This window comes from Asterias rubens, chromosome 1 (genome assembly GCF_902459465.1).
Source record: "Asterias rubens chromosome 1, eAstRub1.3, whole genome shotgun sequence".
Taxonomy (NCBI): domain Eukaryota; kingdom Metazoa; phylum Echinodermata; class Asteroidea; order Forcipulatida; family Asteriidae; genus Asterias; species Asterias rubens.
The window spans coordinates 8,733,815-8,760,725 of NC_047062.1; the positions used below are offsets into that span (position 1 = coordinate 8,733,815).

Here is a 26,911-nt window from a genome sequence, read left to right on the forward strand (position 1 = left end):
TGAGTTTGGAATTGAATACAATTGTTTTGATTTCTTGATAACCCATGAGCGATAACCAAACATGTAGGAAGGATTTCTCCATACGGTATGAAAAGCATTGGCTTCAGGACATTTAACTATGACATATGCAAACCACTGGGAAGAGTGCTTTGCCTCTTCATACTCTGATAGTTCCATAGACGTGACTTCCACGTAACTAATTATAATTCTTGTTGAATCAAAGAAGATCAAAAGGGCAGGAAGCATGAACGCACTTCATGAATTCAGCACTTTGAAAACTAGCAATATGAAACCTGGATATTTGTCAGACAATACTCTTTCGAAACCACAGTCTAAGGATTGTGTCATTTCTCTCATGTTCGCAACAGTTTTTTTGCAACAAAGGTATCTAAATGCTGGTGGTGAATTTGAGAATGGAGTTACTGGAATTGTTATTTTGTATAAAGAGTCGAGCACGGCGAAACTTGGCCAGTCATCCTTGTCAAACACTACTGCCATCTTTCCTATAAGTTCACAACCATAAACTTTGTTTCAGTGCAATAGATCACATTCATCCATGTTATGTCCCAGAATCTATCTGCTCTATACATTGTTAATTTCAGCAATAGTTACATGTCTTGTGAAAATGAAACCTAGAACTGCATAATGAGGTCATCTTTGTGCGTCATGACATTGCTCTAAGAATAATAAAAGCACATGGACAAAGAGGAAGTACTTTCCTTTAATGAGAACATTTTCATTCTAAAAAGGGGATTTTTTTTTTTTGATTTTTTTTATATAAAGTTATTTTTAGAGAAAGTCTTTGATTTCTGTGCATTTTTATGGTACATTAATGTTGGAAATTTTGCAGACGGAATGTGTGTGTTTATGGGGGAAAAGCTTTAAAGGAGTAGTAGAAACAACTTTCTGGATTAAAGTGACTAAGCTAGGTTTTAAGAACGTCTTGGAAACTTAGGACTGGCCAAGCTCAGTCTTGGCTACTACTTAGCGGTACAGATCCTCTTTAAAATACATAAAGATATTGCCAGCAGCGTGATTAGCTCTTGCTAATCTTCTTATGGGCTAATCCCCTTCTCCCATGCCTTCAATGGGATACTTATGGTCAATGATGCAAATTAAAAGCTGCTTGTGTTTTGTTTTGTGTCTTTTTGGAGATTTAATTTTTCACTGCATAAAGTCGGACATGTCTAGTGCTGCATACCCTTTTTATGGTACATTAAAACTTTGTGTACTTGTGTTTTGTTTTGAAACAAGTTTTCATTGGACAAAGTTGCATTCGGATTTGGTATATATTTTGATTGCATTTTGAAACGGCGAATTTGTTTTCTTTCCATTTTTCAAGCAAGAAAACAAATTCACTGAGGATTATTATTATTTCTTAAATATGGAAATATGACAGTTCGGTTTGAACAAATGTACAGTCAATTTAGACATTATATAGATCTTTGTATTGCTACCATGATTGCTGCATTATAAGCATCATAAAATTAACGATTGAAGCTAATTTTGTCTTTTCAAGAGATTTATTCTAGGTGAAATATTAGGTTTATATTCCGCCGTGGGGTAAGTCCTCCACCAGTGGCCATGTTATATTGCTTGCTTTCAAGATCTGGGTCAAATTTCATAGAGCTGCTTATAAGTAGATACATGAGCAGGCTGGATACCAGTCACATGGCAGTTTATTCTGATAAGCACAATTGTTTTGTGCTTTATTAGATATGTTTTGTTCTTTTGCAGCTCTATAAAATTTTGCCCTGTGGGCCTTATCTCATACAGCTGCCAAGAAACTACTGCTTAGTACATTTGTTTGCTAAGCAACCACTAACAGGGAACCGGCCACATACAATGTACTTTACATGGTATTTTGATGGGTAACATATTTCCCCTAAGCAAGATCTGTCTGTGCTTAGCAAGTTGTGTGTGTAAGCAGCTCCATGACATTGCTTCCCAAACATACGATGTGACGGTATTTTTTTTTATACAAGAAGTAGATAACTTGACCTTTAACCCAGGTGTGTACATTACAGTTGTAAGTACCTAATAATATAAATAAAAGGTTTTTGGTTGTATGGAATAATTTGATTACTTAAACTGCATTGCATAATGAAGTGTTTTAAAACTTGCAAAGGTTTATATAGCTTTACACATATTTTGTCAAGACACTAAAAGTTGTTGAAATTAACAAATGCAGTTATTTTAAGCAACAATTTTTGGTTTCAAAAAAGAGAAGCCTTTGTGTTCATTTTAATCTCTAAGTATAAGCAAGTATACTCCAGGGTTTGAATTGATGCCTAATTTGCATTGTCAGTGTTGAAAGTGTATTGCAGCTTTGAATTGGGAATTAATTATTGGAAGAAAGAGAAGTTTCTTTATCATTTTTAGCAAGGATTAATTCAGAATATTGAGTTGTTATTGGCAATGGCATCAGAAAATGGTACGCCATGCCATCTATCAGACATGATATTTTTTAAAAGATGTCCATTTCTGGATTTCATAAATAAAAAAAGTGTATTTAATCAATAACAGGTGTCGATCGATATTACTTTTTTGGTGTTTTAAACTTTGATATCCCATTGTATCCAACAACCCCTTGAAAAGTTTTTCAAATTGATTTTTGAAAACCTGTTCCCAACACATTTGTAGAATTTAATTGTAGTCGGTGTGATGAGGTCACAACACAGACTGTATATAACCTAGATAACTAAAACCTTGATCTCTTTGTTTTGACCCCCCCCCCTCTCTGATCAAATGTATGCAGTCAATAAAATAAAGGCTGGCCCCCATAATCTATTGATTATATTAGTGTTGTGATCATTCTGACAATAAGAGAATCCACAAAATCAATACGTTAGAATAGTTTGGAGGCATTGTATTCAACATTCATGCTGGCACAGGTGTGGCCTTTTTATTGGGTGTGATGACAAACCCACAATTACATCCTGCCAAACACAGGTGTCTGTATTTTGGTATTTATCAACAGTATTCAAAATATGGAGAACACATCACCACCTGGGTCACAATTTCATGAATCTGCATAAGTCTGTACTTAACAGGGTTTGCCCTCAACTCTTTCATTGACTAGGCAGCAGGACTGTAAGCGTCCTTGAGCTTTTTCACTAGTCAAGGATCCAAACATGGATGGTCGTCAAAAAGGAACTGGCCAGCCGCATAGAGAGACATTTTACTGGTTCTGGTTGATTTAACTAGCTTTTGGCCAATGGGCAAATGTTAGGGGTGATTCTATGGTCCCGTACTGGCAAAGCCATAGCATAGTAAATGATCCAGTGGCACAGGAAACCTGCCTTTGCCGTGGAAAAGGGACAGAAACAAATTTGCCTTGCCTGTTGGTCTCTCTTGGACCATCCTGATCCCGGACATTGAGTTTTTGAGCTTTATCAACAAACAAGTTTCCAAATACAGATATCAGAACAAACACTAGATAACGATCCTTTGATAAAGCGCAATCCATCAGGGGTGCTTACGAGATCTCATGCTGACGTGAATCTCTGTTCGCTGCGAACACAAATCAGTCAACATCGATTCCTAAGAATTGGCATGCCTTTCGTTTGAAATCAAATTGGGTCATGACGGAAAAAACAACCATTTATTGCATTGGTTTCCATGGTCGCTCTAGCGTAATAACGACTTTAGAGGAAGCAAAGAATTACACAGTTTGTACGATCCTTTGTGTTTTTTTTAGACATAAACATGTTTATTTGATTCTATTCTCCGAATAGTTTGATGTATTTACTGCTGGAGAGACCATATCACATGAGGCAATTTACAGGCAACCAGGGGTGGATTTCTCAAAGAGTAGGACTAGTCTTATCTAGAGTTAGGACCAGTTACTCGTCCTAACTTAGGACTATCCATGCAATTTGTATATCTTCTAGGACTAGTCCTAAGTTAGGACTAGTCCTAACTCTTTGTGAAATCGACCCCTGGGCCCAATTTGAGACTGTCTTTAAAAGAGATTTGAGTTTTTGTAATGTTCCTTTTGAAGCTGTGAGTTTGGTTGTCTCTGAGTTACATGTACAAAATTGCCTTTCAACATCTCTGGTACTTTGTCATCGAGGTTCTTTTATTGTTCATTTTCAGATACTCGGTTAAACGAAGATAGTTATGTATAAATCATTCATTTTATTTGATCTTCTTGCAATGCTTACAATTGTTTACTAAATTAGTGAAACCATTTCTCAAAAAATACTTTGTGTAATATTTTCCCAACCAATCTGGCCCATTAAGTATGATAGTTTGCCAAACATTTTTCTGCTAAGCAAAATTAAGCAGGGTACCAGTCACAAACGGTACATGTGGTGATTGTCAATGGCTCGTGACCATGTTGTGTTGAGCATAATTCTTGTGTGCATAGGCCCCTATTTTGGTCCCAATCATCTTTGGCCCAAAATAATTAGTAAACAAGGTCCAGCTTATGTGAGATTGAACAATTGCCAATAAAGTTCCATGAATTCTTCTTCTGCACTGACTACGCCCACAAAGGTGAACTTTCAACCTCTTTACAAAGGTGAACTTTCAACCCAAGAAATAGTTCAGAGGAAAGCCCCTATAATTACTTCCCCTGGTTTTTACAGCCTGGACCCGGTATATTGGTGCATCCTAAGAGGATGCCATCACTCAAAGCATCAGGATTAACACAATAAAAGACTAGCTCCAATTATTTCATCAACTTAATGTTACCAATTATGAAAGTGCTTTTATTTCCTGTATAAATTATGATGGATGTAGACTGTGTGCATTGATTGACGTCATTCAGCCACCATTTTATACCACTCACTTTATAGAGGTATGTAAACCGATGCTGAAACAATGGAAATGTACAGATATGTACACCCTTAGGCCCAGGATTGGCCATTGAACAACCTCATTTTGACATGTATGTGAGGGAGCCCTCCTCAAATGATGTCATGTGCATAATTGCTGAAAGATTTGTTCTGTCATGACATGCACAACAAATTCTTATCTTGTCTGATCAGACACTGATGAAAATGTAACCTATAATATTTGATATAATAGATGTTAAATTTGCATCGGGGATAAAGAATAGTAATTTTGGTTTTTACCCATACACCAGATGTGAGTATACAGTGCTACAACACACATCGGTGTATGGGTAAAAAACAAAATTAATACAATATTTTAACTAACCTTGCCACTTATTTCAGTGGCGAGTTTTAATTAAAATGAACTCCTCTGAAGCCAATGATCCCTCCAAACAAAACCAAAATGTAATTTTAATAGATGTTAAAGTTTTCCTGTGAGTTTACTTTCACAGGACAAGGGGAAAGTACTGAGTAAAGTGTTTAACACACATGGCTGTCAGGTAAAAAAAAAACACCCGTATTTCTATGTCAATGTATTATCTATTTGAGATTGTGTCATCAATGCTGTATAAGTGCAAATTTAAATCACATCTTGAATACCGGGAAAGAATCATTGTTCCAGAATGCAGACTCTCACTAATTTACCTTTTCATAAAATAAAAAAATGACAGATGAAATTAGCAGAAGGTAGGATTGATTCCTTCCTTGGCTTCACACTAAGTAACTCTGACAGCCTAACTCAACCATATGGTTATTGATGACATGTATGTTCCAAGGTATCCCCCTTATCTTTAATAATAAGCCCTGTTACAAATTCTCTTGAGTAACTCTGGTTTTCCCATTGATTGTGTTTCCTCACACTGTACAGGATAACACTTTATCATTGCTAGGGTCGACTGTACTCTGTCACAACCTTTCCTACATCAAGCCTCCGTCTTATTCTGGCTTTCCCTCTCTCCAAAAGAACCATCCCGTTCGCTTGCTCCACTCTGTGCTCTCTCAAAATAATTGTGTTAACATATTCTCCATTATGTGCAAGGCCATGCAAACTAGAGCCATTTCTTCCTGACACACGAGACATTGCTTCAAGCCAAATTGCGTTTCTTCCTGTCAACTTGAATATGCGGGAATTTGTTTTGGCAAAAAAACACGAATGGCAATCATATCTGGTTAGCAATTTAAATTGTAAGGACCACTCAAATTTTCTCCGGTGGTTCTTGTTAGATTATCTGGGAAAGGCAAAGGTGTGGAAATTTGATGGCATTTCCATTGAATGAGTGGACCCAGTTTGTCCTGTCTCCTGTGTCTCCCTGACACACCAATACAGTGTAGGTTTTTCTTTAATGAATTGAAATTGAACTGAATATTGAATTTTTAAAAGTACTTTCTACTCTTTTTTTTGTCCTCAAAAGCAAAGAGCACTTGAGCACTATAGGCCTAGCCAGGCATGGAATTACCCGTATTCTTACTTGAGCCTAATTTCCAATTTGTTTCCCTCCCTTGCATAAATCAGAAATTGTGATTAAGAAGCCTGAATGTCTATTAAAGCCTTTACTATGTGTACATGTAGGTCATCCTTTGTACTCAACAAAATATTCTTACCGTTTTCCAAGAACCAAATAATCATGACTGAGGCCTACAAATATCTAGTTAATTGTGTGTGGGGGTTTTGGTTAAAGATAGCACAACATTGTGATAAATTGTCATATAATTAATCAAAACATCTCAACATTTTCTCTAAACACAAATACTGCTTGATGTTTCCCCAACCATAAAGTTAAAACATTCCACAGTAAACCATGAAGCTGTGACTTAACACACTGTTTTGTAATGTTTTATATGTCACGAGCACAATTTTACAGAACTGCTTATAAGCAGAAAACATTGCTTTGAAATGTTCTGCTTAGCAGTAATGAGCAGGATACCAGTCACAAATTGTACATGTGACATGGTAGTTTATCTTATACTTATCCTGGAAAGCGTAATGTTATTGTGCTGAGCAACATGTTGTGCTTAAGCAGCTCTATGAAATTGAGCCGAGGGACAAATTTCATAGCGCTGCTTAAAGATAAGAAATTTTTGGTACCTACTGTAGCAGAAAAATTTGCTAAGGTGCAAGCGTATTTCACAGGTTAGCAGAAAAATTGGGCGGCCATATTGCACGTTTACAATGGATTTGCATTGTGGCGTCGTTTATTTTCGTGCGGTAAGCACCATAAGGTTAGCATGGTTTTACATGTGCTTACGGTTGGCAGCGCTATGAAATGGAAATCGCACAGTAAGCACAAAATGGGCGGCTAAGCAGCGCTGTGAAATTGGGCCCTGGTCAATGGAAAATAAATTGGTACACCAACAAATATGATGTGGCTTATATAATACAGGAAGGGACACATGCTCCATTTTTGTGCTACATTCTGTTTTCAAGTAGCTCTGTGACATTTGGCCAAGGCAAGGAGAAAATGTGATTGCAGGCAACTGCTCAGTTGTCAATTGCCTCAATGATGAGTGTATTTCAAGCATTTCCAGCAGTTCAGGGTGACTGGTCCTTTAACCGACATAAGCCGAGCCTTTGAATATTCATACGTCAATTTTAAAATTGGATTAATTCCAACGCTGTGCCATACCTTGGAGGAAAAGAACCTCTGATCTATAAGCCCTCAGGTGTTGAATTTCACAGTTGCTGTTCAGACGTAGACATCGGCATGAAATGTGATGAAGCATGTATTAATTTACATGAGTGCAAACCGATGTAATCAACCATGCGCGACTGTTTGATCAAAATCATTCTGATGAAATGAAAGCAAAACTGAAATCTTTTGATTCCTCCCGAGGATATTTTGTAGAAAGATAAGCAAGCTTGAAGGCCCGAACAAATCAGTTTTCTTAAATAAAAAAAAGATTTGAGGAAGAGGAAACAAGGAAATCATTAGTGATAAGATTTGTCGGGTTTTGTTTGTCTTCCCAACTTCTTTAAGGGAGAACCTTCTTTTGAATATGTTTTTCAAAGGGATCAAGGTTGTTTTTGCATAACATTAAAGCTCTACCACCCCCTGGTCCATAAGTTTGTTATGTTATTATGTTTATTCAGCACACTGCTGTCACTTCAAGATCTGAGAAACTAAAGACTGAGGTTCAACATAACTCTGTCACTCTTTGACCAGCTACCTCCATGCTTGGACTAGAAAAGCTTGATGTATGTTTGTCGTTCTGGGCTTTTTTATTTGTATGTATTTTTTTTTTGGGGGGGGATCTGGGGTTTGGTTAGTATTTCCATAGTAAAAAATAGTAAAAAAAAAACAGTGAATGTACAAAAATCAGAAAAAAATTTGTAAAATTCTACAAAGTGTTTTAGTCGCCTCAATACAATTGGGTCTCTCATTTTCATTGCCAGAATGACATCATAAAAATTACACCATTTCCTATCTTTAAATTGGTTAGGTTTTCTTTGTTATGTTGACATGGCCATGTCCCTTCCTTTACTCTAAACCACTTGATGTCTTTTGGTGTTACCAATTTATTTTCCGCTGACCAGGGCCAAATTCATTGAGCTGCTTAAGGGCAGTGGACACTTTTGGTTATTACTCAAAATAATGCTAGCATCAAAACTTACTTGGTAACGAGCAATGGAGAGCTGTTGATAGTATAAAACATTTTGAGAAATGGCTCCCTCTGAAGGAACGTAGTTTTTGAGAAAGATGTAATTTCTCAGTAAAATATTTGAATTGATTTTGAGACCTCACGTGTGAGGTCTCTAAATCAAACATCTGAAAGCACACAACTTCAAGTGACAAGGGTGTTTTTTCTTCAGTTATTATCTCTTTGACAATTACCAAAGGTGTCAAGTGTCTTTAAAGGCAGTAGACTCTATTGGCAATTACTCAAAATAGTTGTCAGAATAAAACCTTTCTTGGTAACAAGTAATGGGGAGAGGTTGATAGTATGAAACATTGTGAGAAACGGCTCCCTCTGAAGTGACGTAGTTTTCGAGAAATAGGTAATTTTCCACGAATTTGATTTTGAGACCTCAAGTTTAGAACTTGAGGTCTCAAAATCAAGCATCTGAAAGCACACAACTTTAAAGGGTGTTTTTTCTTTCATTATTATCTCGCAACTTCGACGACCAATTGAGTTCAAATGTTCACAGGTTTGTTATTTTTATGCATATGTTGAGATACACCAAGTGAGAAGACTGGTATTTGACAATTACCAATAGTGTCCAGTGTCTTTAAGCACAAAAAGTAGCTTAGCACAACACAATTGTGCTTACCAGAATAAGGGTAACCAGCAACACTATCAAGTCACATGTACAATTTATGAGTGATATCCTGCTAAGTTCTGCTGAGCAAAAAGTTGTTAAGCAATATTTTCTGCTTTAAAGCAGCTCTATGCAATTGGGCCATGGGCTCAAAGAACAAAGAACCAAGATTGATCTTAAAAGTGCAAACCTATCTTAACTGCTTAGCAAATTGTGATGTCACATTACAAATCACAAGGGTAATTATTGATTACTCATTTTAACATTAATCTTAGTGCTTTATGATATTGAGCCGTTGACTTGTTAAAGCTTAACTCTTCAGACTTGAAGATTTTCCCAGTCTGATGTGTCAAACACGTCAATTATTTGCTGCGGACAGATGAGCGCACCTAGTTTTTCTTTTTGGCAGAGTATTTGTTGTCAAGTTTCCATGTGGTTTCCTGGGACACTTCCCCATGCCAATGTTGCCAGCTAATTACCTTGTATAAAGTATGTCTTCCTTTCAAGCAGTTTGGTGAATGTTCAATGCTTTTGTTAGTTTTTTGCAGTTTTTTACCACTCATTAGATGTCTTATTGTTCATCCTATCCCAATCATGTTTCTGACTACTTGTTTCAATTTAGTGAACCTTGTCTTTCCTGTGGACTGGAACATCTTCTGCTTGTTTTCTTCATCAACTTTGGCCATCCTGTCTACTTTTATTTTGATCCCAATGTAGACTTCCTCAATTCCTGTCTATTTTTTCAAGGCGGATAAACTACTCTTAATGACTCGTTTGATTCTGTCGCTCTTGCTTGGGGATCCCATCTGGGGTTCGGCAACCGTCCCAATAGATGGAGGTATTCCATTGGACTGAGCAGTCTGGCAACGTGCCGCACTGTCCATACAGCAGACCCAATACAACATCTCACGATCGTCCCTCGCTTGAAAGATATACTGCTGACCACTCGATAACCTACAGGGAATTCAACAACAATAAAAGCTTTGAGGTGCAAAAAAACAAGATAGGCAGATATAAGTTTAAGAGGTTGTCACTTCCTTCGTAAAATGCTTTTCTGACGGCCTCTCATGGGCCCTCTTGGGTTCTTCTTTTCTACTGCATTGTCAATCCTTTAACAATTCGGCACTGTGTGAGTTCAGTTTATTAATTCAGTTGAGGTTTTTCTTACTGTACTCTGAAGACGTGTTTCTTTTGTTTGTAATCCAACGCTACAGTGACGTAGGCGTCCATCAGATCCACCGGTTGTTCGTTATGAAGAGTCTTGCCTCGTATTTTATGATCTCTGGTCTCATAAAACCACAGGAGCGTTCCGTGCTGTACAATGTACACGTAATGCCAAGATCTGAATTGAGAGGAGCAGGACACATTTTTTCACATTATTTTGACAGTAATTTGTTCACTTGAGTCAAGTCTAAGAGTATGCAGAAAAAGTTTAAGAGGAATGGATTTGAAAATCTTTATAATTTTGCCTAAACACCAGCATTAGGTTGATATGAATTAAGTTGAATTGTTAAACTCTTACAAGAAAAGAAAGTAAACAAAGGCATAAACAACAGTGAAAGTTGAACTCTATAGAGATGAAACACAAGCTCTTTTGTTTTGGTTAACAATGAGACTTTCCAAGGATTAGTGAGTCAATACCTGAGGAGGAATGATTAAATAAAGGTCCTAGCTATTTGCCCATCCTTCAGATATGAAATTAAGCCAAAGAACATGTGTACTAGGATTGGCTACTAAAGAAGCTGAAACTTACACAGGTTAATTATACTACAAACGTGTTAATTTTAAAGTGAGTAGGGATTCATGTCATGGCCAAAAACTTGATCTACAAAAGGTATCCAAACCCTTTAAGCACCTGTTTCTTGATCGCATGGCGTAGTTCTCCTGTTCATGTTTTCTTAGCAGCAGTCCTTCAGCCTCCACTCCATACTTGACCGCTCTCTCTCCCCCGCCTCCTTCTTGAAGGTCCGCCTCGCAGCATTCCTCTTCTACATCCAACCCCCCTTCATCATCAGCATCTAGACCCTCTGAGTTTAAACTTTCGCACACTGTACTCTGATACTGACTACTGGCATCTGAACTAGAATCTCCATCACACATTTGCTTGTCACTCTGCTGACTTTCCACGAAGCTGTTGGAACTTTCGCTATTATGCAAATCATCAGCGGTGTAGGAATAGCAAGGAGATGGTTGGTTGGACGTTTTCGGTGGGTGTGGCCTGTGGGTCAAGAGTTGAGTTCTTTGTTCAATGACTGAATGGTGATCAATGTTCCTCTGTGCTCTTGTTGGGGTGGTGTAGGACGAGAAGGAATGATCCGTTCTGGGCGTGTGTGAGGGGCAGCTACCTGGTCTGGGTGATGGGGAGGTGTAAGCAATTGTCTTAATTGCTTCTAAGATGGTGTTTTTAGTCTGTAAATAAAATAAAAATTCATGAAATCATTATTTCGGACACATTATTCCTGATGCCTGCTGAATTCGGCAACAATAATTTCTTTAACAATAATACTCACTTCTTACATAATAACGCTTTATCACAAAGTGCTACAATGTTTGCGGGGCTATTTTTTGGAATAGTGCTGTGGTGCAATCTGCAGCCAACCATACCAGAAAACACCGAGGGCCAACCCATTCTCTTAAAGCCATTGGACACTTTCAGTCAAAAATTTTTGTTTAAAGTTCACAGATTTACAAATAATTTTCAGGGTTTACAGAAGGTAATGGTGAAAGACTTTTCTTGAAATATTATTCCATGAAATGCTTTACTTTTTGAGAAAAACATTAAAACAATTATCAATTCTCGATGTCGAGAATTACGGATTTATTGTAAACACATGTCATGACATGGCGAAACGTGGGGAAACCATGCAGGGTGGGTTTTCCCGTTATTATCTCCCGACTCCGATGACCGATTGAGCCTAAATTTTTAAAGGTTTGTTATTTTATATATAAGTTGATATACGAGGTGTGGGCCTTGGACAATATTGTTAACCGAAAGTGTCCAATGGCTTTAACAATAAGTGTAGTGGGCTCTTTTATGTGCAATACACAACACACAGAACCTAATAAGCAATAAGAGTGCACTTAAAAGTGACTTGCTTAAGGACACAAGTGTTAAGACTTTGGTGATCAGAAACACCAGAGCTTGAGTCTGGGGCCTTAACCGCTGGAGATTAACGGGAAGGTACACGTTTGGTAATTACCCACAATAAATATTAACTTAAAAACTGACTTGGTAACGAGCAATGGAGAGCTGTTGATAGTATAAAACATTGTGAGAAACGGCTCCCTCTGAAGTAACATAGTTTTTGAGAAAGAGGTAATTTTTCGCTAAAATAAGAAAATTAGAAGTCTTTTACTCCTATCTAAAAGCACACATTATCATCCAACAGGGTGTTTTTCTTTCATCATTTTCTCGCAACTTCGATGACCAATTGAGCCCAAATTTTCACAGGCTTGTTAGTGTATGCTTATGATGGGATACACCAAGTGAGAAGACTGGTCTTTGACAATGACCAAATGTGTACAGTGCCTTGAAAACACGGGTCTCTTTTTAAAGACATGAAGACAGGAGTGAACTTCCAATTTTCCAAAGCAAATTTGAAACCCATTGTAAAAAGCAATCTTAAAGAAAATTGTGTTTCCTCTTAACTGAATGACCACAAATTATGTCAAGGAAAAGAAGTTGAGAAAGGTTACACAGTAATTACGTTATAATGCAACACATGCAAATGAATGAATGATTGATAAGTTCCGTAAAATAAAGACTTTTACAAACCTCAAGATCAGTTTCCTTCTGTGAGACTTCACCCTGGAGGATATACAAAATAAACTTATTTCATTACATCTAGAAGTTTAAGCGCCAATAACAGGATGAATATGAGAAGTTTTTAAAAAAGTAAAAAGGAAATCCTTAGGGACAGAAAACCTGATCAACATGGCTGTGGTAAGAGGCTTATATCAAAAAGGGGTCCACGGAGGTGAAAGAAACTACTCAGCCCAATTTCATAGAGCTGCTTAAGCAGCAACGTTGCTTTACACTTCTGCTAAGCAAAACTGAGCATGAATACCAGTCACAGAAGGTACTTGCGGAATGTTGTTTTAGCTGGTAACCTTATTTTGGTAGCCTTAATTTTGCTGTGCTTAGCTAGACAAAATTGCTAAGCAGGTCTATAAAATTGAGCATTGGTTGAAAATAAAGGTAAACTGTGTTGAGTTTTTTTAAACCAACAACATCAGTTTAGAGCAGGCAGGACTTATAATTAGACCCAGAAAGACCTAGCCGTCAGCTCAGAGCAGCAAGGACTTAAGACCTAGTAGTAGTAGAAAGACCCAGCGGCTCAAAGCAGAAAGGACTTATACCCCATTGTGTGTATGCCTTAAAAGTCCTTTCTGCTTTGAGCTGACTGGGTCTTACAATCTCTGCTATATGAGCTGGCTGCAATCTACAATCTTGGTCATATCTCATTTCCCCCTCCCCCAGGCCACTGGTCAATGTTGTCTCTCACTGTACTGTCTGCGCTTCAGCTGGGATTAACAGAATTGAGTTGGGGGGGGGGGGGAGGTAGTAAGAGGGGGGAGGGGGTTGGGAAAGGTATTACAAGTGTCCTCAGCACTTTTGTCGGGATTGTAGATCATATAACCTCTTTCTACTCTGAGACGAGCATTTCTAAAGCTGCTTATGCACAAAAATAAGTATCTTTGCTTATACCAGAAATAGCTTACCAGCCAAAACACTATGTCTTAGGTACTTTTACAATTCAGGTTCACTGCCTTTATTTTGTTTGCTTAGCAAAAAATTCTTTAGAGTTTACTGCTTAAGCAGCTCTATGTAACTGGACCAAGTCAAACTTGGGTCTAGTTTCTAGACTGCATGCCCATTGAGACAATAATGAGACTATAGATCAAGGCATAGAGTTATATATAAGAACTAGAGGGCGCACGAGTGATGCTTCGTGCACAAACGCCACGGGACCGCAAGATGACAAGTGCGTCATTCTGCACGCGCGTTGAATATGAAATACACGTTTGAGGGTTTTTTTATTGAACGCTCTTGCGATGCTGTTTGTTCAACTTACAAAATGGCCGCACAAACACATGCTGTGAGATGCAAGTTTTGTCAACTTAGAAAATGGCCGCCTGCGCGCATGCTGGAGCGCGTATATAGGCCAGTGCGCCCTCTAGTTCTTATATATAACTCTATGGATCAAGGAGACCAATTATTTACCCGTTTGTCGTCTAGTGAGTCATTCAGAAGAAGAATCCTTCGATTTAACTGTCTGCATTTATGATTGCTGAGACTCAGTTCTTCAGTTAACTCGGCCAGTTCATGCTCATACTCTGCAGACTGCTCTTCTAGTTTGGCACATTTCTTCATCGAGGAGGTCTATAAGTTCATAAAGATCGAACTCATAAGTTGCTAGTTTGTGATATCTGCAAACATTGCAATTTTTTTTAGACCAGTCAAAAAAAGCCCAGGTTGGACTCCTCAATTGCATACAATGGAGACTGCCCTCCTCAGAGCATTATTGCTGTCACCAGTTTTTTTCTTCATTTCTTTCAGTTTTATTTTTTCAAAGTTTACCAAGTTTGTCAGACAAGTGTCAACAATTTGTACTTTTTTTTAAAACAAGCATTAAAAAACATCCTCATGTAATTTTGGTAACAGAAACCAATGAAATGTTTCCTTGAAAAAAACATGTATTTATCTGTTTTTCTACTGGCTGTAAATCACTTATTTTGGTTAACCTTGCATTCTTGTTCTGTGTCTAACTCGAGCATCGTCTTCTCCAGAAGTTTTTGAGATTGCACCAGTTGCTCCTCTCTTGACTTCACTCTGTTGTTCGCTCGTCGTAAATTATCTTTCAGTGACACTGCACCAAGAAAGCACATCAATAGTTACTTGAAACACTCTCGAAAAACAGACTAAAATTGTAAAATAAACCCATCCAGAAAATCATACTCAATTCCTCTTAACTGCTTAGCAGAATGCGATTTCTTAAAACATTTCACTTAAATAACCAACCTAATGCCATGCGCCTGATTTCTGGCAACACTTTTAATGCGGTATCATACTTTTAATTCATTCCAAAAAGATGATGCAAGCTTTGTGCAGCAGCTCTTTATAATCAGTGATGTAATTTACAACCTTGTCGCAACGAGTGATAAGACACACACCGATAATCAACACCGTTGCCGCAATCAGTGCTTTCATTTCACCAACAAAAAAATAGACTTATTTAGAATTCATGAATTTAGATGTAATACTAAGCTGACTTAATACCCTGCTCTGCCTCTAGCTTAGTGCTTCGGTGGATGAACTCTGAGAGCTGATGAGTTATCTTCATCACCTGGTAATCTCTCTCTTTGCACTCCTGTTGTAAATCACTGATCTGAGAATTAAAAACGGGGAAAAAAAACTGCGATAACAATCGTGTCAGGGGATAACATGACTAAATGAATGAATAAATTAATCACAGGTTGTGGTGGTTAGTATTGTCAGAGTATTGTTTTTATGTAGATTTTAAATTGAATTTGAATTGTGTTGGCCTAATGAGGTCATACACTTTTAACTTTTTCTCCAGTCTTTCATAAGGACTCTAGCTCTTGAAAAATTAGTACAAAACAAATCTGAATCTAAAATATAAAAATATTCTAACATTGAAGCAGCTTTCGGTTTTAAGACATTACACTTATTAAAAAACAGGATTGGTAGAGCTGACAAAATAGTTGCAGGTAGAATAAAACCTCATTATTTATGAACATGAAATAACAAACCTGTAAAAATTTGGGTTTGAAAAGCCATGCACAAGTTTCAGCATGTAAATATGCATTGTCCTATTTTAGAGGGAAATATTTCACAGAGAAAATGATTCATGTATGAACTTCATCATCATTAAAGCCATTGGACACTTTCGGTAAACAGTATTGTCCAAAGGCCCACACTTCGTGTATCACAACTTATATATAAAATAACAAACCTGTGAAAATTTATGCTCAATCGGTCGTCGGAGTCGGGAGAAAATAACAGGAAAACCCACCCTTGTTTCCGCACGTTTCGCCGTGTCACGACATGTGTTTAAAATAAATCCGTAATTCTCGACATCGAGAATTTATAATTTATTCTCAAAAAGTAAAGCATTTCATGGAATAATATTTCAAGAGAAGTCTTTTACCATTACCTTCTGTAAACCCTGTAAGATATTTGTAAATCTGTGAACTTTTTTTTTCTGTTCCGAACAGGTATAATGGCTTTAAGCTTTAAGCTCAAAATTATAAACAATGATATTTCATCCTGACCAATCCTGTTTATTACCTTAACCTTTAAAAACCTCAATTTGAATGACAACAACAAATGATTTAACATGACAGTAGTCTCATTATTAATTGAAACACATGTGTGAATTAATCAGAATTCAGTGGTGTGTTATTTTTACATCAAATTATCAAAAGAAAGAAAAAATTCCCACTCTTTTATTAGGTTACATTATGACCCTGACGAAAATGATCCACTGCTTGCCCTGAAGTAAACTACGTCGGCCATGTTGAATCTAGTATTAAAAAAATAAGAAGTAGTTCATGGTACTGTATGGAATTGATGCAAACGACTTGATTGCATTTCACACGCGGCTGATTAGGAGTGATTTAAATTCAGTAATACCGAGTTTGTATGGCCAGGGGAAACAAGTAAATTCTTAGGTGTCCTGTAATATCAAATTGCAGAGGGATAGGAGGCATGTTTGGATGTAGATTTGTTCTCTTCTTGTTAAATAGTTTAAAGGCACTTTAAACTCTCCGCATCTGCCCTACTGCAGCTGCCGACCACAAAAAACAACAATTTACTTAACTGAGTTTTTAATTAAAAATGTTTATACTATGAAACATCTATCCGCCAACATACAGAACAAATTTTACTTATAAATCTAATATGCTCAGCCTGTGTAGCTGTGTGAATACTTGACCTAATCATGTTTCTTTACAATCCGTTGGGGTCAAAATACAGTAAAAGGCTGCTATCGTTCAGAATGAAAAGAATTTGTTTTTCTTCAATTTTTTGGTTTTATTTGAAAGACTGATACCTTCATGTCCCTCACAAATCACAATGAAAAAAAAATAACTTTAGGAAGATGTAAACAAATATTTGTGATTAGTGTAAACAGCGCTTTTAATTTCTGAAACTTACCCAAATGTATGTAATTTTTTTTTCATATTTATGATTGATTGTTTTTTTGTTTCCATGAATGTGTGTTGTTGATTTTCTTTGCTTTATTTGTCTGAGTTTGTAGGAGCCCACCTAGTTTTTGTTTTTTGTTTTTTTGTGTTCTTGACAATGTCAAAAGGCATGGTTTCGGATGTCTTAATTTATCTTCTAATGTCACTGGACTCATATCCAGCAAAGAAGATGTCTCAGATCGCCTCTTACTGTTTGGCCAGTGTCCTGTTCCCCCTCTCCTTCAATAAACCTGTGCTTCAGGTCTAAAACATCACAACGTGCTTGTCACTTTCTTTTTGTCCGCCCGTTACTCCTTGGTGCAAATTGGAGCAGGGGTAATTGACAGTGAAAGGTATTCATATACGTGTGTAATGGGCAATCTCAACACCTCATCTTGAGTTAGTTCTTCTTTAAATTTCTGTCTAAAGTGAAGACCGGAAAGAAGGCAATGTGCCTGTGGCATTAATATCCTTGAAAGGTCAATGAAAATAAGGTCTTATTTTTCTTTGCTTACAAACGCATGAAATATACATACATTTTTAACAGGCCATTTTTAAATTTGATTTTTTTTAAAGTTTTTTCTAACCTCAGCAACAATTTTGTAAAATAGATTAATTACTGGTTTTAAGGTGTATGTGATATATTTTGTAACTTTTTGTGTATACCGAATCCAACCCCAAAGTTTTGTTGCCAATAAAATAATCCTCATCCTTTTAAAAAAACTCTTCATAAAAGTTGTTTTTTATTTTATATATTAATGGAAGTATTTATACATTTATACCACAAACCTCCAACAGCGTAGCACCCAAAAACTGGATGAATGAACAAAATAAGAAGATTGTTTACTTTTTGATGAGGGAGGATAACTCCAACTTGGGAAGCACACATAATCAAGTAGGGACAGATAACCTAATCCACGCAAGATTCCAGTCGAAATCGACTGGGGTCTGCACAGGTGAAAGGCAGTGCAAAAAAACAAACACCAGGTCTATACAGGATCCCCAAAATAGACATTTTCAAACAAGTTGCTGGTGCCATGGCCATGTTTCAAACAAGGTACATTATGTTTATAACAGTTTTCTCACAATGATATTGTGAATTCAAATAACAATTATTTTTACTGCATGTGCTTAACTGCCCCATGATTTTTTGCAATATCTCAAAATTGCTACAACCTATTGAAATAAATCTTCACAGGTTGTTTTTATTCTATATATCTATACAGGGTTTAAAGCCATTGGACACTTTCTAAACAGAACAGAAATTAAAAGTTCACATATTTACAAATAACTTACAGGGTTCACAGAAGGTACTAATGGTGAAAGACTTCCCTTGAAATATTATTCCATGAAATGCTTTACTTTTTGAGAAAACATTTAAACAAGTATCAATTCTCGATATTGAGAATAACGGATTTATTTTAAACACATGTCATGACACGGTGAAACGTGCGGAAACAAGGGTGGGTTTTACCTTTATTTTCTCCCGATGACCGATTGAGCCTAAATTTTCACAGGTCGGTTATTTTATATATAAGTTGTGATACACAAAGTGTGGGCCTTTGGACAATACTGTTTACCGATGATGTGCAATGGCTTTAAACAATCGAATGGTTCCAAAAACCAAAGTTCCCTTTGATATGAGTTGTTAATATCCCCATAGTGATATGTATTGTGAAGTCACACTTGCTTAGCAATTAAGATTGATTCAGTGCTTCAAAGATCAATCTTAGCTCAGCGGCCCCTGGCAATAAATAATGCAAGCATTTTTCTGAAACATAAGACGTAATCTAATGGTAATCATTTCTTGGTTGAAATGTGTCAAGTACGAGGCCAAGACGATGACCTTGTCCAATCATTATGCTCTGAAGTGGTGATCATAATTGCAGTTATTTCATAGGGGAGAAGCAGTGACAATCAAATAAGGTACATATTTTAAGGTGCACTATTTGTTCTACGGGGTATTTTCTGCCAATAGACATCAATTTCTGCGCCTTGAACACCCAGCAGGCTGGATATGTGCACTTTACAAGTCTTATTATTATATTATTATTATTAATTTTGGAGTGCACAGGCACATAATACCCCCCCCCCTAGCTACATCATTTATTCTTCTTCCGACATGTCTTATTCTCATTACAGTAACATCATGTTTTACACTTTATCTTGATAATTTTTAATAATAACTATAAGGTATCAGTTCCCCCCCCCACCAAATTCCCAAAGCACCATCTCAATTACATTGTTTGAGAACAGTTATTATTGCTGTGACAGTTACGAAGGGGGTAGGGTCACACAACGAAAACTGCATTTAGGGCCATTTGTACAAACCTTTTTTATATATTTATATCTAGGGGCCAATTTCACAAAGAATATAGGCAAGGACTAGTCCTAGGAGATATTGAAACTTAAGATAAGTCCTAAGTTAGGGTGAGCTCAAGATAAGAGTAGTCCTAATTCTTGGTGAAATCAACCCCGGGGGGATTGGTAATGTTGTAACTGGCAGACTGACTTTTGATCATTTCTAAAACATCTTCTTATAACCTGTGACCCCAACCTCCCCATCCCATCATATTCTTAGAATAAGAAAGCTGGTTATACCTTATTTTCAAGAGTCTTTACTTTGTCTTGATATTCCTCAGCTATCCTTGCCTCCTTGTATTGACTCGCTGCACTTGAAACTGGGCCAAAAAGAAGAGAAAAAAAGTAAAACGTCACATCCTTGAATGCAATAACGAACATTCAGATAATTTGCAAAGTCTGTTCAAATCACAATCTATTTCATGAAATGAAATTAGAGCAACAGCAATGCTTTCTGCAGAAGAATGAATGAATTGTTCATGACATAAATCAAGTGTCTATTTTTAAAACTACCAAAACATTTTTAGCTCTTGATGGAATTTCATAACTGAATAACCTAGTTGTCACATAATGTTTCCAAATAGCAGAAGATAGGTTACACTATTTTTAGAGTGCTACATAAATCATGTAAGGAGTTACTCTTCAAGATAATGACTATAAAGGCTTTTCACAACTTTTGGTAAGAAGCACTGGGATCATTGAAGTAGTGTAGTTATTGAGAAAGAGGTAAGTTTCACACCCAAAACATCAGCTAAAAGCACACAAATTTGTGCAACTATATAGGGTGTTTTTTCTTTCATAATTCTCTTGCAACTTCAATGACCAATTGAGACCAATTTTTTAAAGGTTTATGTTTTGCAGATGTTGGGATACACAAAGTGAGCTTAGGGCCTAATGGTCCTTGACAATTATCATAATGTACCCTGCCTTTAGTTGAACCAAAAACTAATGACATACAATATTACTTGGCGAGAAGATGGTAAATAGTAAAAACAATTTTGAGAAAGTTTCTTCCCAGAAATTCATTTTGGATAATACTTCACCCCAAAACTTTTGAATCTGAAAAAAAAAGCGATTTATGAATGAATAATTCCTCAGATTTCTGAGGGCTGGTGTCCATTCACGAATTTTGTGGCCAGAGATGCGATTGGTACTTGTTGTCACCTCGCTATACGTGGATGGATTCGGCGTTCTTTATGAGAATTCTGTGACAGTTTTTTGCTGTTTTGTCAACAAGCAGACAACTGTATTCAGATGAAACTTTTACACATGTGATTGGATTGTATCTTCCTTGACAATTTAGCCTTTAAATCATCATGAAAGTTGAAAAACAAAACAATCTATGACCCTACCTTTAAACACTGATCTCTTTAAAACATTTCAGACAGACTAGAATTACACTCAAGGACCAGTAAATAGTTTTTTCAGAACAACGCCCAGGCCTGAATATTGAATGTAAATGATTTAAAAAGATACACCCAGATACCATTCCTTGGCATGTCACCAGGCCAACAGATGAGGAATGAAGTTTTTCCACAGACCTCTCCTCTCATTCGTCAATCTATTTACCATAGACTTTTAAGAAAAATTAAAGTCAATTCCAGCAATGGTAAAGACATAGGCCCCTACCCTAGAATTATCAACGATGCGTTTACATAAGAAACATCACTTCATGCTAAGTTTGGTAGCTACTTATTTTATCGAGTTAGATATTCACCCTGTGAACTCTTAAGCCCTTTTTACACAGGAGCAATTATTTAGCAAGAGTCCACTGCTAAATTTTAGCAGGGTTGTAAATATATTACAAAATGTACCTCTTGTGAAAAGACAACTTTTTTTTTTGTAGCGACCGAGGTCCCTCGTAAAAAATATTGTTCAACATGAGCCTTTTTGAGATAATGTTGGACACTGTTTAAGCCCTTTCACACCACAGCAATTTAACAGGGGTCCCTTGCTAGGTTTTAGCATGGTTGTGAACTTTTATCAAATTCACATCGTATGAAAGGACAATGATGTTTTTACTCTCCATGAGAGGACGACAAATTTAAGATTTCACAAGGGACCTTGGACAGTCCAATTTAAGATTTCACAAGGGACCTTGGACAGTCTACACGTTTGTTTTTACTTTCACATGTAGTGCAACTAGGTCAAACTTCACAACCTTGTTCAAACAAAGCAAGGGACCCCTGCTAAATTGCTGTCATAAAGGGTTGAGGAGTGCACTGTTTGGTTTGGGTGTAAAGCAAAGACAGGTGTATACAGACAGACTAAAGCCAATCCAAACAGCGCCCTCGTAATTGTGTCCTCCATATCTCAAAATATAGCAGTGCACTGTTTGGTTTGGGTGTATCATTTACCCAAATTTACCCAACCTTAATAGTGTCTTAGTTTTGTGTGTACTGTATCTTGAAGTGGCTTTTTTTGAAGGGCAACAGAAAACCTATTGTCGCCAAAAGATCTATGTTCCAATTAAAAAAACTCTGAAAATGATTGCATCAGTTATTTGCCACGAAGAAGTGCAACTGAGCTTTTGTCATCGAGTATTATGTGCATTTGTGTAGCATTGCAATCCCAATGTAAGTTTTTACCATGCTTCGTAAAGTTTGGTCCAAGCACCTGTTTTTGTCTTTACTCCTTGTTCAACCCCAAAGTTACTCTTTTTGATTATAGTTCATCGACCAGTGAAGTGGAAACACTGATTGTAGGGCCTATCAATCATACCAAATCAGTTTCCACTTCAATTTATTAATTTAAATTATTTTATCTTTAAGAGGTTATCTCATGATTTGCTGTTATTTGCACTCACAAAAAATGACAGGAACACCCCCTCCCACACACTTAGCACCCTGGCTTCCCCAGAGCCCTTGCCTCCCACCCTTTTTGGAAAAAATGCACAATAATGCTTTGGTTTGGTGCATTCACCACCCCCCCCCCCCCTGCTTGACCCCCATCCCCCAAGTAGAAATCTCTGGTTATGCCACCGCACATGACCAGTTAGTTAACAACGCTGAGCGACTGCGTCAAAGAAGAACCACAACAATATCAATCGTTATTCAATCTCCATGCCTCCATTATACGCCTTCAATTTCTCTTTTTTTTTTTTTTTTTTTTTTTACCTCGGACTTGCTTGATTTGCTCTCTGCATAAAGGCTGCCTCGCACATCCATTTTCATTATCAGTGGTCAGCAGAGTTTGCACAGACTTGTGTTTGACTGGGAGTGACTCCGTCGTCGTCGCTGATTGAGATACATTAAGCACGGATCTAGCCACGTCACCACGGGAACAAGTTTCATGGAGCTTACAGCACAGCTTCCTGGATGCCTCTAATCTGATAAGAGATAATAACGTCAGAAATTTAGTCTGAAGTCAATCTCTTCTTCTCTCTGGCTAAGGTGATGTTGCCAACTGCTGATTTCTCTTAAGATTGTAAATCTATCTTAAAGCTTCTTATCCCAGTCTTATTCAAATTGGTTTTCTTTGTGGTTAAGATAACAAATCTGGGGCTCACAACCCTTGCCCCCAGAAAATGGTCGGATAATATCAAAAGCACACCCCCCCCCCCCCCCAAACAAAATAAAAAGAATGATAAAAAACAAAAAATCAATCAAGTAATCAATCAATCAAACAAAAAATATGCATATATATATAATTTAAAAAAAATGTCTTGTAACACTACTGTCTCAGCCTAATTTCATTTTAAGCAAATTTAAATTTGAGTTGTCACCTAAGTGACTTGTATTGTGTCGTCATAATATACAAAGCAATTTAAAAGCAATGGAGTCATTGTCCAACTGTTTTCTTAAGATCAATCTTGAATAGCGGATTGTAAAATCCTAACTCACAATAGTGAATAAACTCACGGAAGATTAATTACACTTTGTCACCATATTGTCTAGATTCTCCGTCAGCATTGTAATGTCTCGGAGCAGTTTTGCGCAAGAGGTGACCGACCCATTCAGATGAAATTTGATTATTCTCAACAGAATATTTGCTTACAAGGCATTCATTCTGAGTGAGGTCATGAGACCAATCATTTTTTATTAAGTTTTTCTTGTTTCTTTGCATAGTTCATGTTTAATTGTTCAGCGCCTTGATCTTTGTTAAAGGCGCTATATTTAAAACCTGTATTATTATTGATTTGATTGTAATTAAACAAACATTTTTTCATTGAAGGATTACATGATGGGTATAAAAATTATGTTAAAAAAAATAAAATAAAAAATTAAAAGCTTGAAAATAACACAATTTTGTTAGAATTGCTTGAAAATAACACAATTTTGTTAGAATTGCCCATGAAGTATTATTGAAAGACACCTCAATAACTGAAAGCAAAATGAAACATATGACAACTGGTTAACAAGAAAAGACTTGTTTTAAAGAGCTTTTTATGGCGAAAGATGAAATTGACAGACATGGGAAAACATGCAGACATAGCTTACTCTTCTCTCAGTAGGTGACTGTTGTGTACTTCATCCTTCAATTGTCCTTCCAATGTATCAATGTGGGTCTAAAAGTAAGCACGAGGGTAATTATTGGCAAGCATTTTTCATTACATTTATTTTTTTTTATTAAATGGGGAAGCCATTTAATGTTAACCCTACTTCCCTCATGAAGTCATATTCGATATAACAAAATCTATAACCTGACCTGAAAAAAAAATCAGTACACCGTTACACAACAGCTGATTTAGTTAGCTTTTACCAAAATAAGTACAATATGTGTCTAAACGCCAACAATTGAGCATGGTTTATCACTATTTTCTACTGGCTTACAGCCTGGCTTACACAGTCACATCCGATAAATGTTATTCTAACACGAAACATGAACACTGACTGCAGCCATGAACCTATACATCCCTACATTGGGAGATTGATTGCAGTATCGATCCAGATCCAGATCCAGATCCAGATCCTGTCTCAACTCAATAATTAATGCTTTAAATAAATTAATATAGGTAAAATGAAAAAACTATGAAAAATCATAAGACTTATCTACATACTGGTAGTCTACTTTTCACACACCAGGCTGATTGGGATTAAAGGGAAGGTACACGTTTGGTAATTACTCAAAACAAATATTAACTCAAAAACTTACTTGGTAACGAGAATTGGAGAGCTGTTGATAGTATAAAACATTGTGGGAAACGACTCCCTCTGCTGAAGTAACATAGATTTTTTTAAAAGAAGTAATTTCTCACTAAAACGTTAAAAGACTTCTAGCTTAAGTAGAAGAAGTCCTTTATTCCTATCTGAAATCACACAAATTCGTCCAACAAGGGTGTTTTTTCTTTCATCATTTTTTTGCAACTTCGATGACTGATTGAGCCCAAATGTTCACATGATTGTTATTGTATGCTTATGATGGGATGTGAGAACACTGGTCTTTGACAATTACCAAACGTGTACAATACCTTTAACTTTTATCTAACTAAAATGTATTTCATGTGAGGAAAATTCACTTTATATGTCAAGTTTTTAGGAAAGGTTGTATGAAATTGGCAAAAGACAAAATAGAAACCTGTCATAAAATGTCGTACACACACACATAAAAACGCCTTCATTTGACTTTTTGAGGGTAGATAAAAAAGCCCCACTTGGTGACTCTGTGGTCTACCCAAAGTTTCAGTCTTATCTTATACGATACCTTCATATGATTTACTGTTTTCTCTAAAGTCGCAACTTCCACTTTGAATTCTTTCCGTTCTTCTTCCTAAAATTAGTAACAAACGAAAACACATGTTCAGCCAATAATAGAGTGTTTCTTTAGACTGGTCTTCAGCCTGTTTATGTGAGCAAATTGACGGTGCATGTGCATAGCGCCCTCACACGATCAACAATTAATTAAACTATGGACCAATCAGAACCGCGTAGTTTTCTGCGTTTCGTGACATTAATTTGTGTGGTTGGAAAATATTTCGGCTACTCAAATCCACAAGAAAACTTGTACCTTTTCAGCAATGATATCTTAGACATTTGTAAATAGGAACGATTTTCAATTTAAATGTAAGTTTTTATCTAAAGAAGCGAAGTGACCTAACAAACTGTTCTGGGGAAAGAAGATAAAAAAAAACTCTTGAAAAATAGTGCACGTTTAATTTCGGCGTGGTGAGCCAACCAAAGGCCCCAACTAGTTAATATTGTTGAAATGTTACCATTTGCAGATCTTTACTGTATATCTCTGATATTTTACAATCAGTTTTTGTACGGCTTCTGTTCATCTCAACAGCCAAGATTCCATCTTCACTCCTCCCCGTTGCATCTCTAGTCATTTGGATTGCCCCGCAGTGCTCTGCAACGATCCCTGATGGTAAACTCTCACTGCGGTGCATTGGGCTCTGCTGGTGATCCACCGCTTGCTGTTCCAATTCCAGTTGGAGTAGAGACATCGCCGATGCACTTCGGCTCTTGCGAATAGTTAATAAAACAGTCGTAGGGGAGATTATAGATGCAACAAGCTTGCTGCTGTTGGCTGGCCTAAGGGACGTAAACCGCCCCTGCACGTGAAACAAAATGATTGGAAACGATCGAGTGAAAGGACCGTTTTTTTAAAATCAACTTCATCATTTCTGGAAATCCGAAATTTCCTTTGAATAGCCTAGATTACAGCAAATGCCTTTTGACTACCCCCCCCCCCCTGCGCCCCACGACGTATAGCCGTCACTTTCTTGAACTCACAAGGGCCCAATTTCATTGAGCTGCTAAGCACGAACATTGGCTTAGCATGAAATTTCTCCCTTAATAAAAACAGGATTACCAACCAAATTTTCTCGTGATTTTCAGGACAAGCAAACAACAGCTGAATACCAGTAATAAGCAATATGCAACAAATTAAAATTTGGTTGGTAATCTTGTTTTTATCAAGGAAGAAATTTCATGCTAAGCAATTTTTTGTGCTTAGCAGCTCTATGAAATTGGGCCCTGGATAATATGGGACGTCACATCTCTCAAGTTTACCGTTAAAAATGTCCATACTGCTACTGTCTTCCTGTGCTGTACACGTGTTTGTTTTCACCCCATGATTTATTCTAATTAGCTACTTTATTGAGATGCCTCCGACGATGACGCGTACAAAATCTATTGGTAGCTTTGTACTAAAAACTGTGTTGGTCCTACCATTTCAAGATGACCGTTTTGACTGTGCTTTTAAAAAGAACCGAATAGCAAAACGTGTTTAAAAGGTTATTATCGTTTCAATAGATATTAGGTTTGCATCGGGAATAACGAATTTTGTTTGTGTTCAGCAGAAA

At 36.9% G+C, this 26,911-nt stretch overlaps 1 protein-coding gene across 1 annotated transcript; it reads right to left on the reverse strand.

Annotated features, from left to right (window-relative positions):
- Positions 1 to 9,830: 9,830 nt before the first annotated feature.
- Positions 9,831 to 26,050, reverse strand: LOC117296178. Its single transcript, XM_033779067.1, has 12 exons — positions 25,870 to 26,050; positions 24,499 to 24,599; positions 24,105 to 24,172; positions 22,782 to 22,993; positions 19,927 to 19,985; positions 15,377 to 15,485; positions 14,842 to 14,966; positions 14,321 to 14,479; positions 12,872 to 12,904; positions 10,952 to 11,505; positions 10,265 to 10,438; positions 9,831 to 10,050 (listed from the first exon to the last, which is right to left on the reverse strand). Exons 1-12 carry the CDS (start codon positions 26,048 to 26,050, stop codon positions 9,831 to 9,833), a joined length of 1,995 nt encoding a protein of 664 aa, XP_033634958.1.
- Between the last annotated feature and the right edge of the window lie 861 nt (positions 26,051 to 26,911).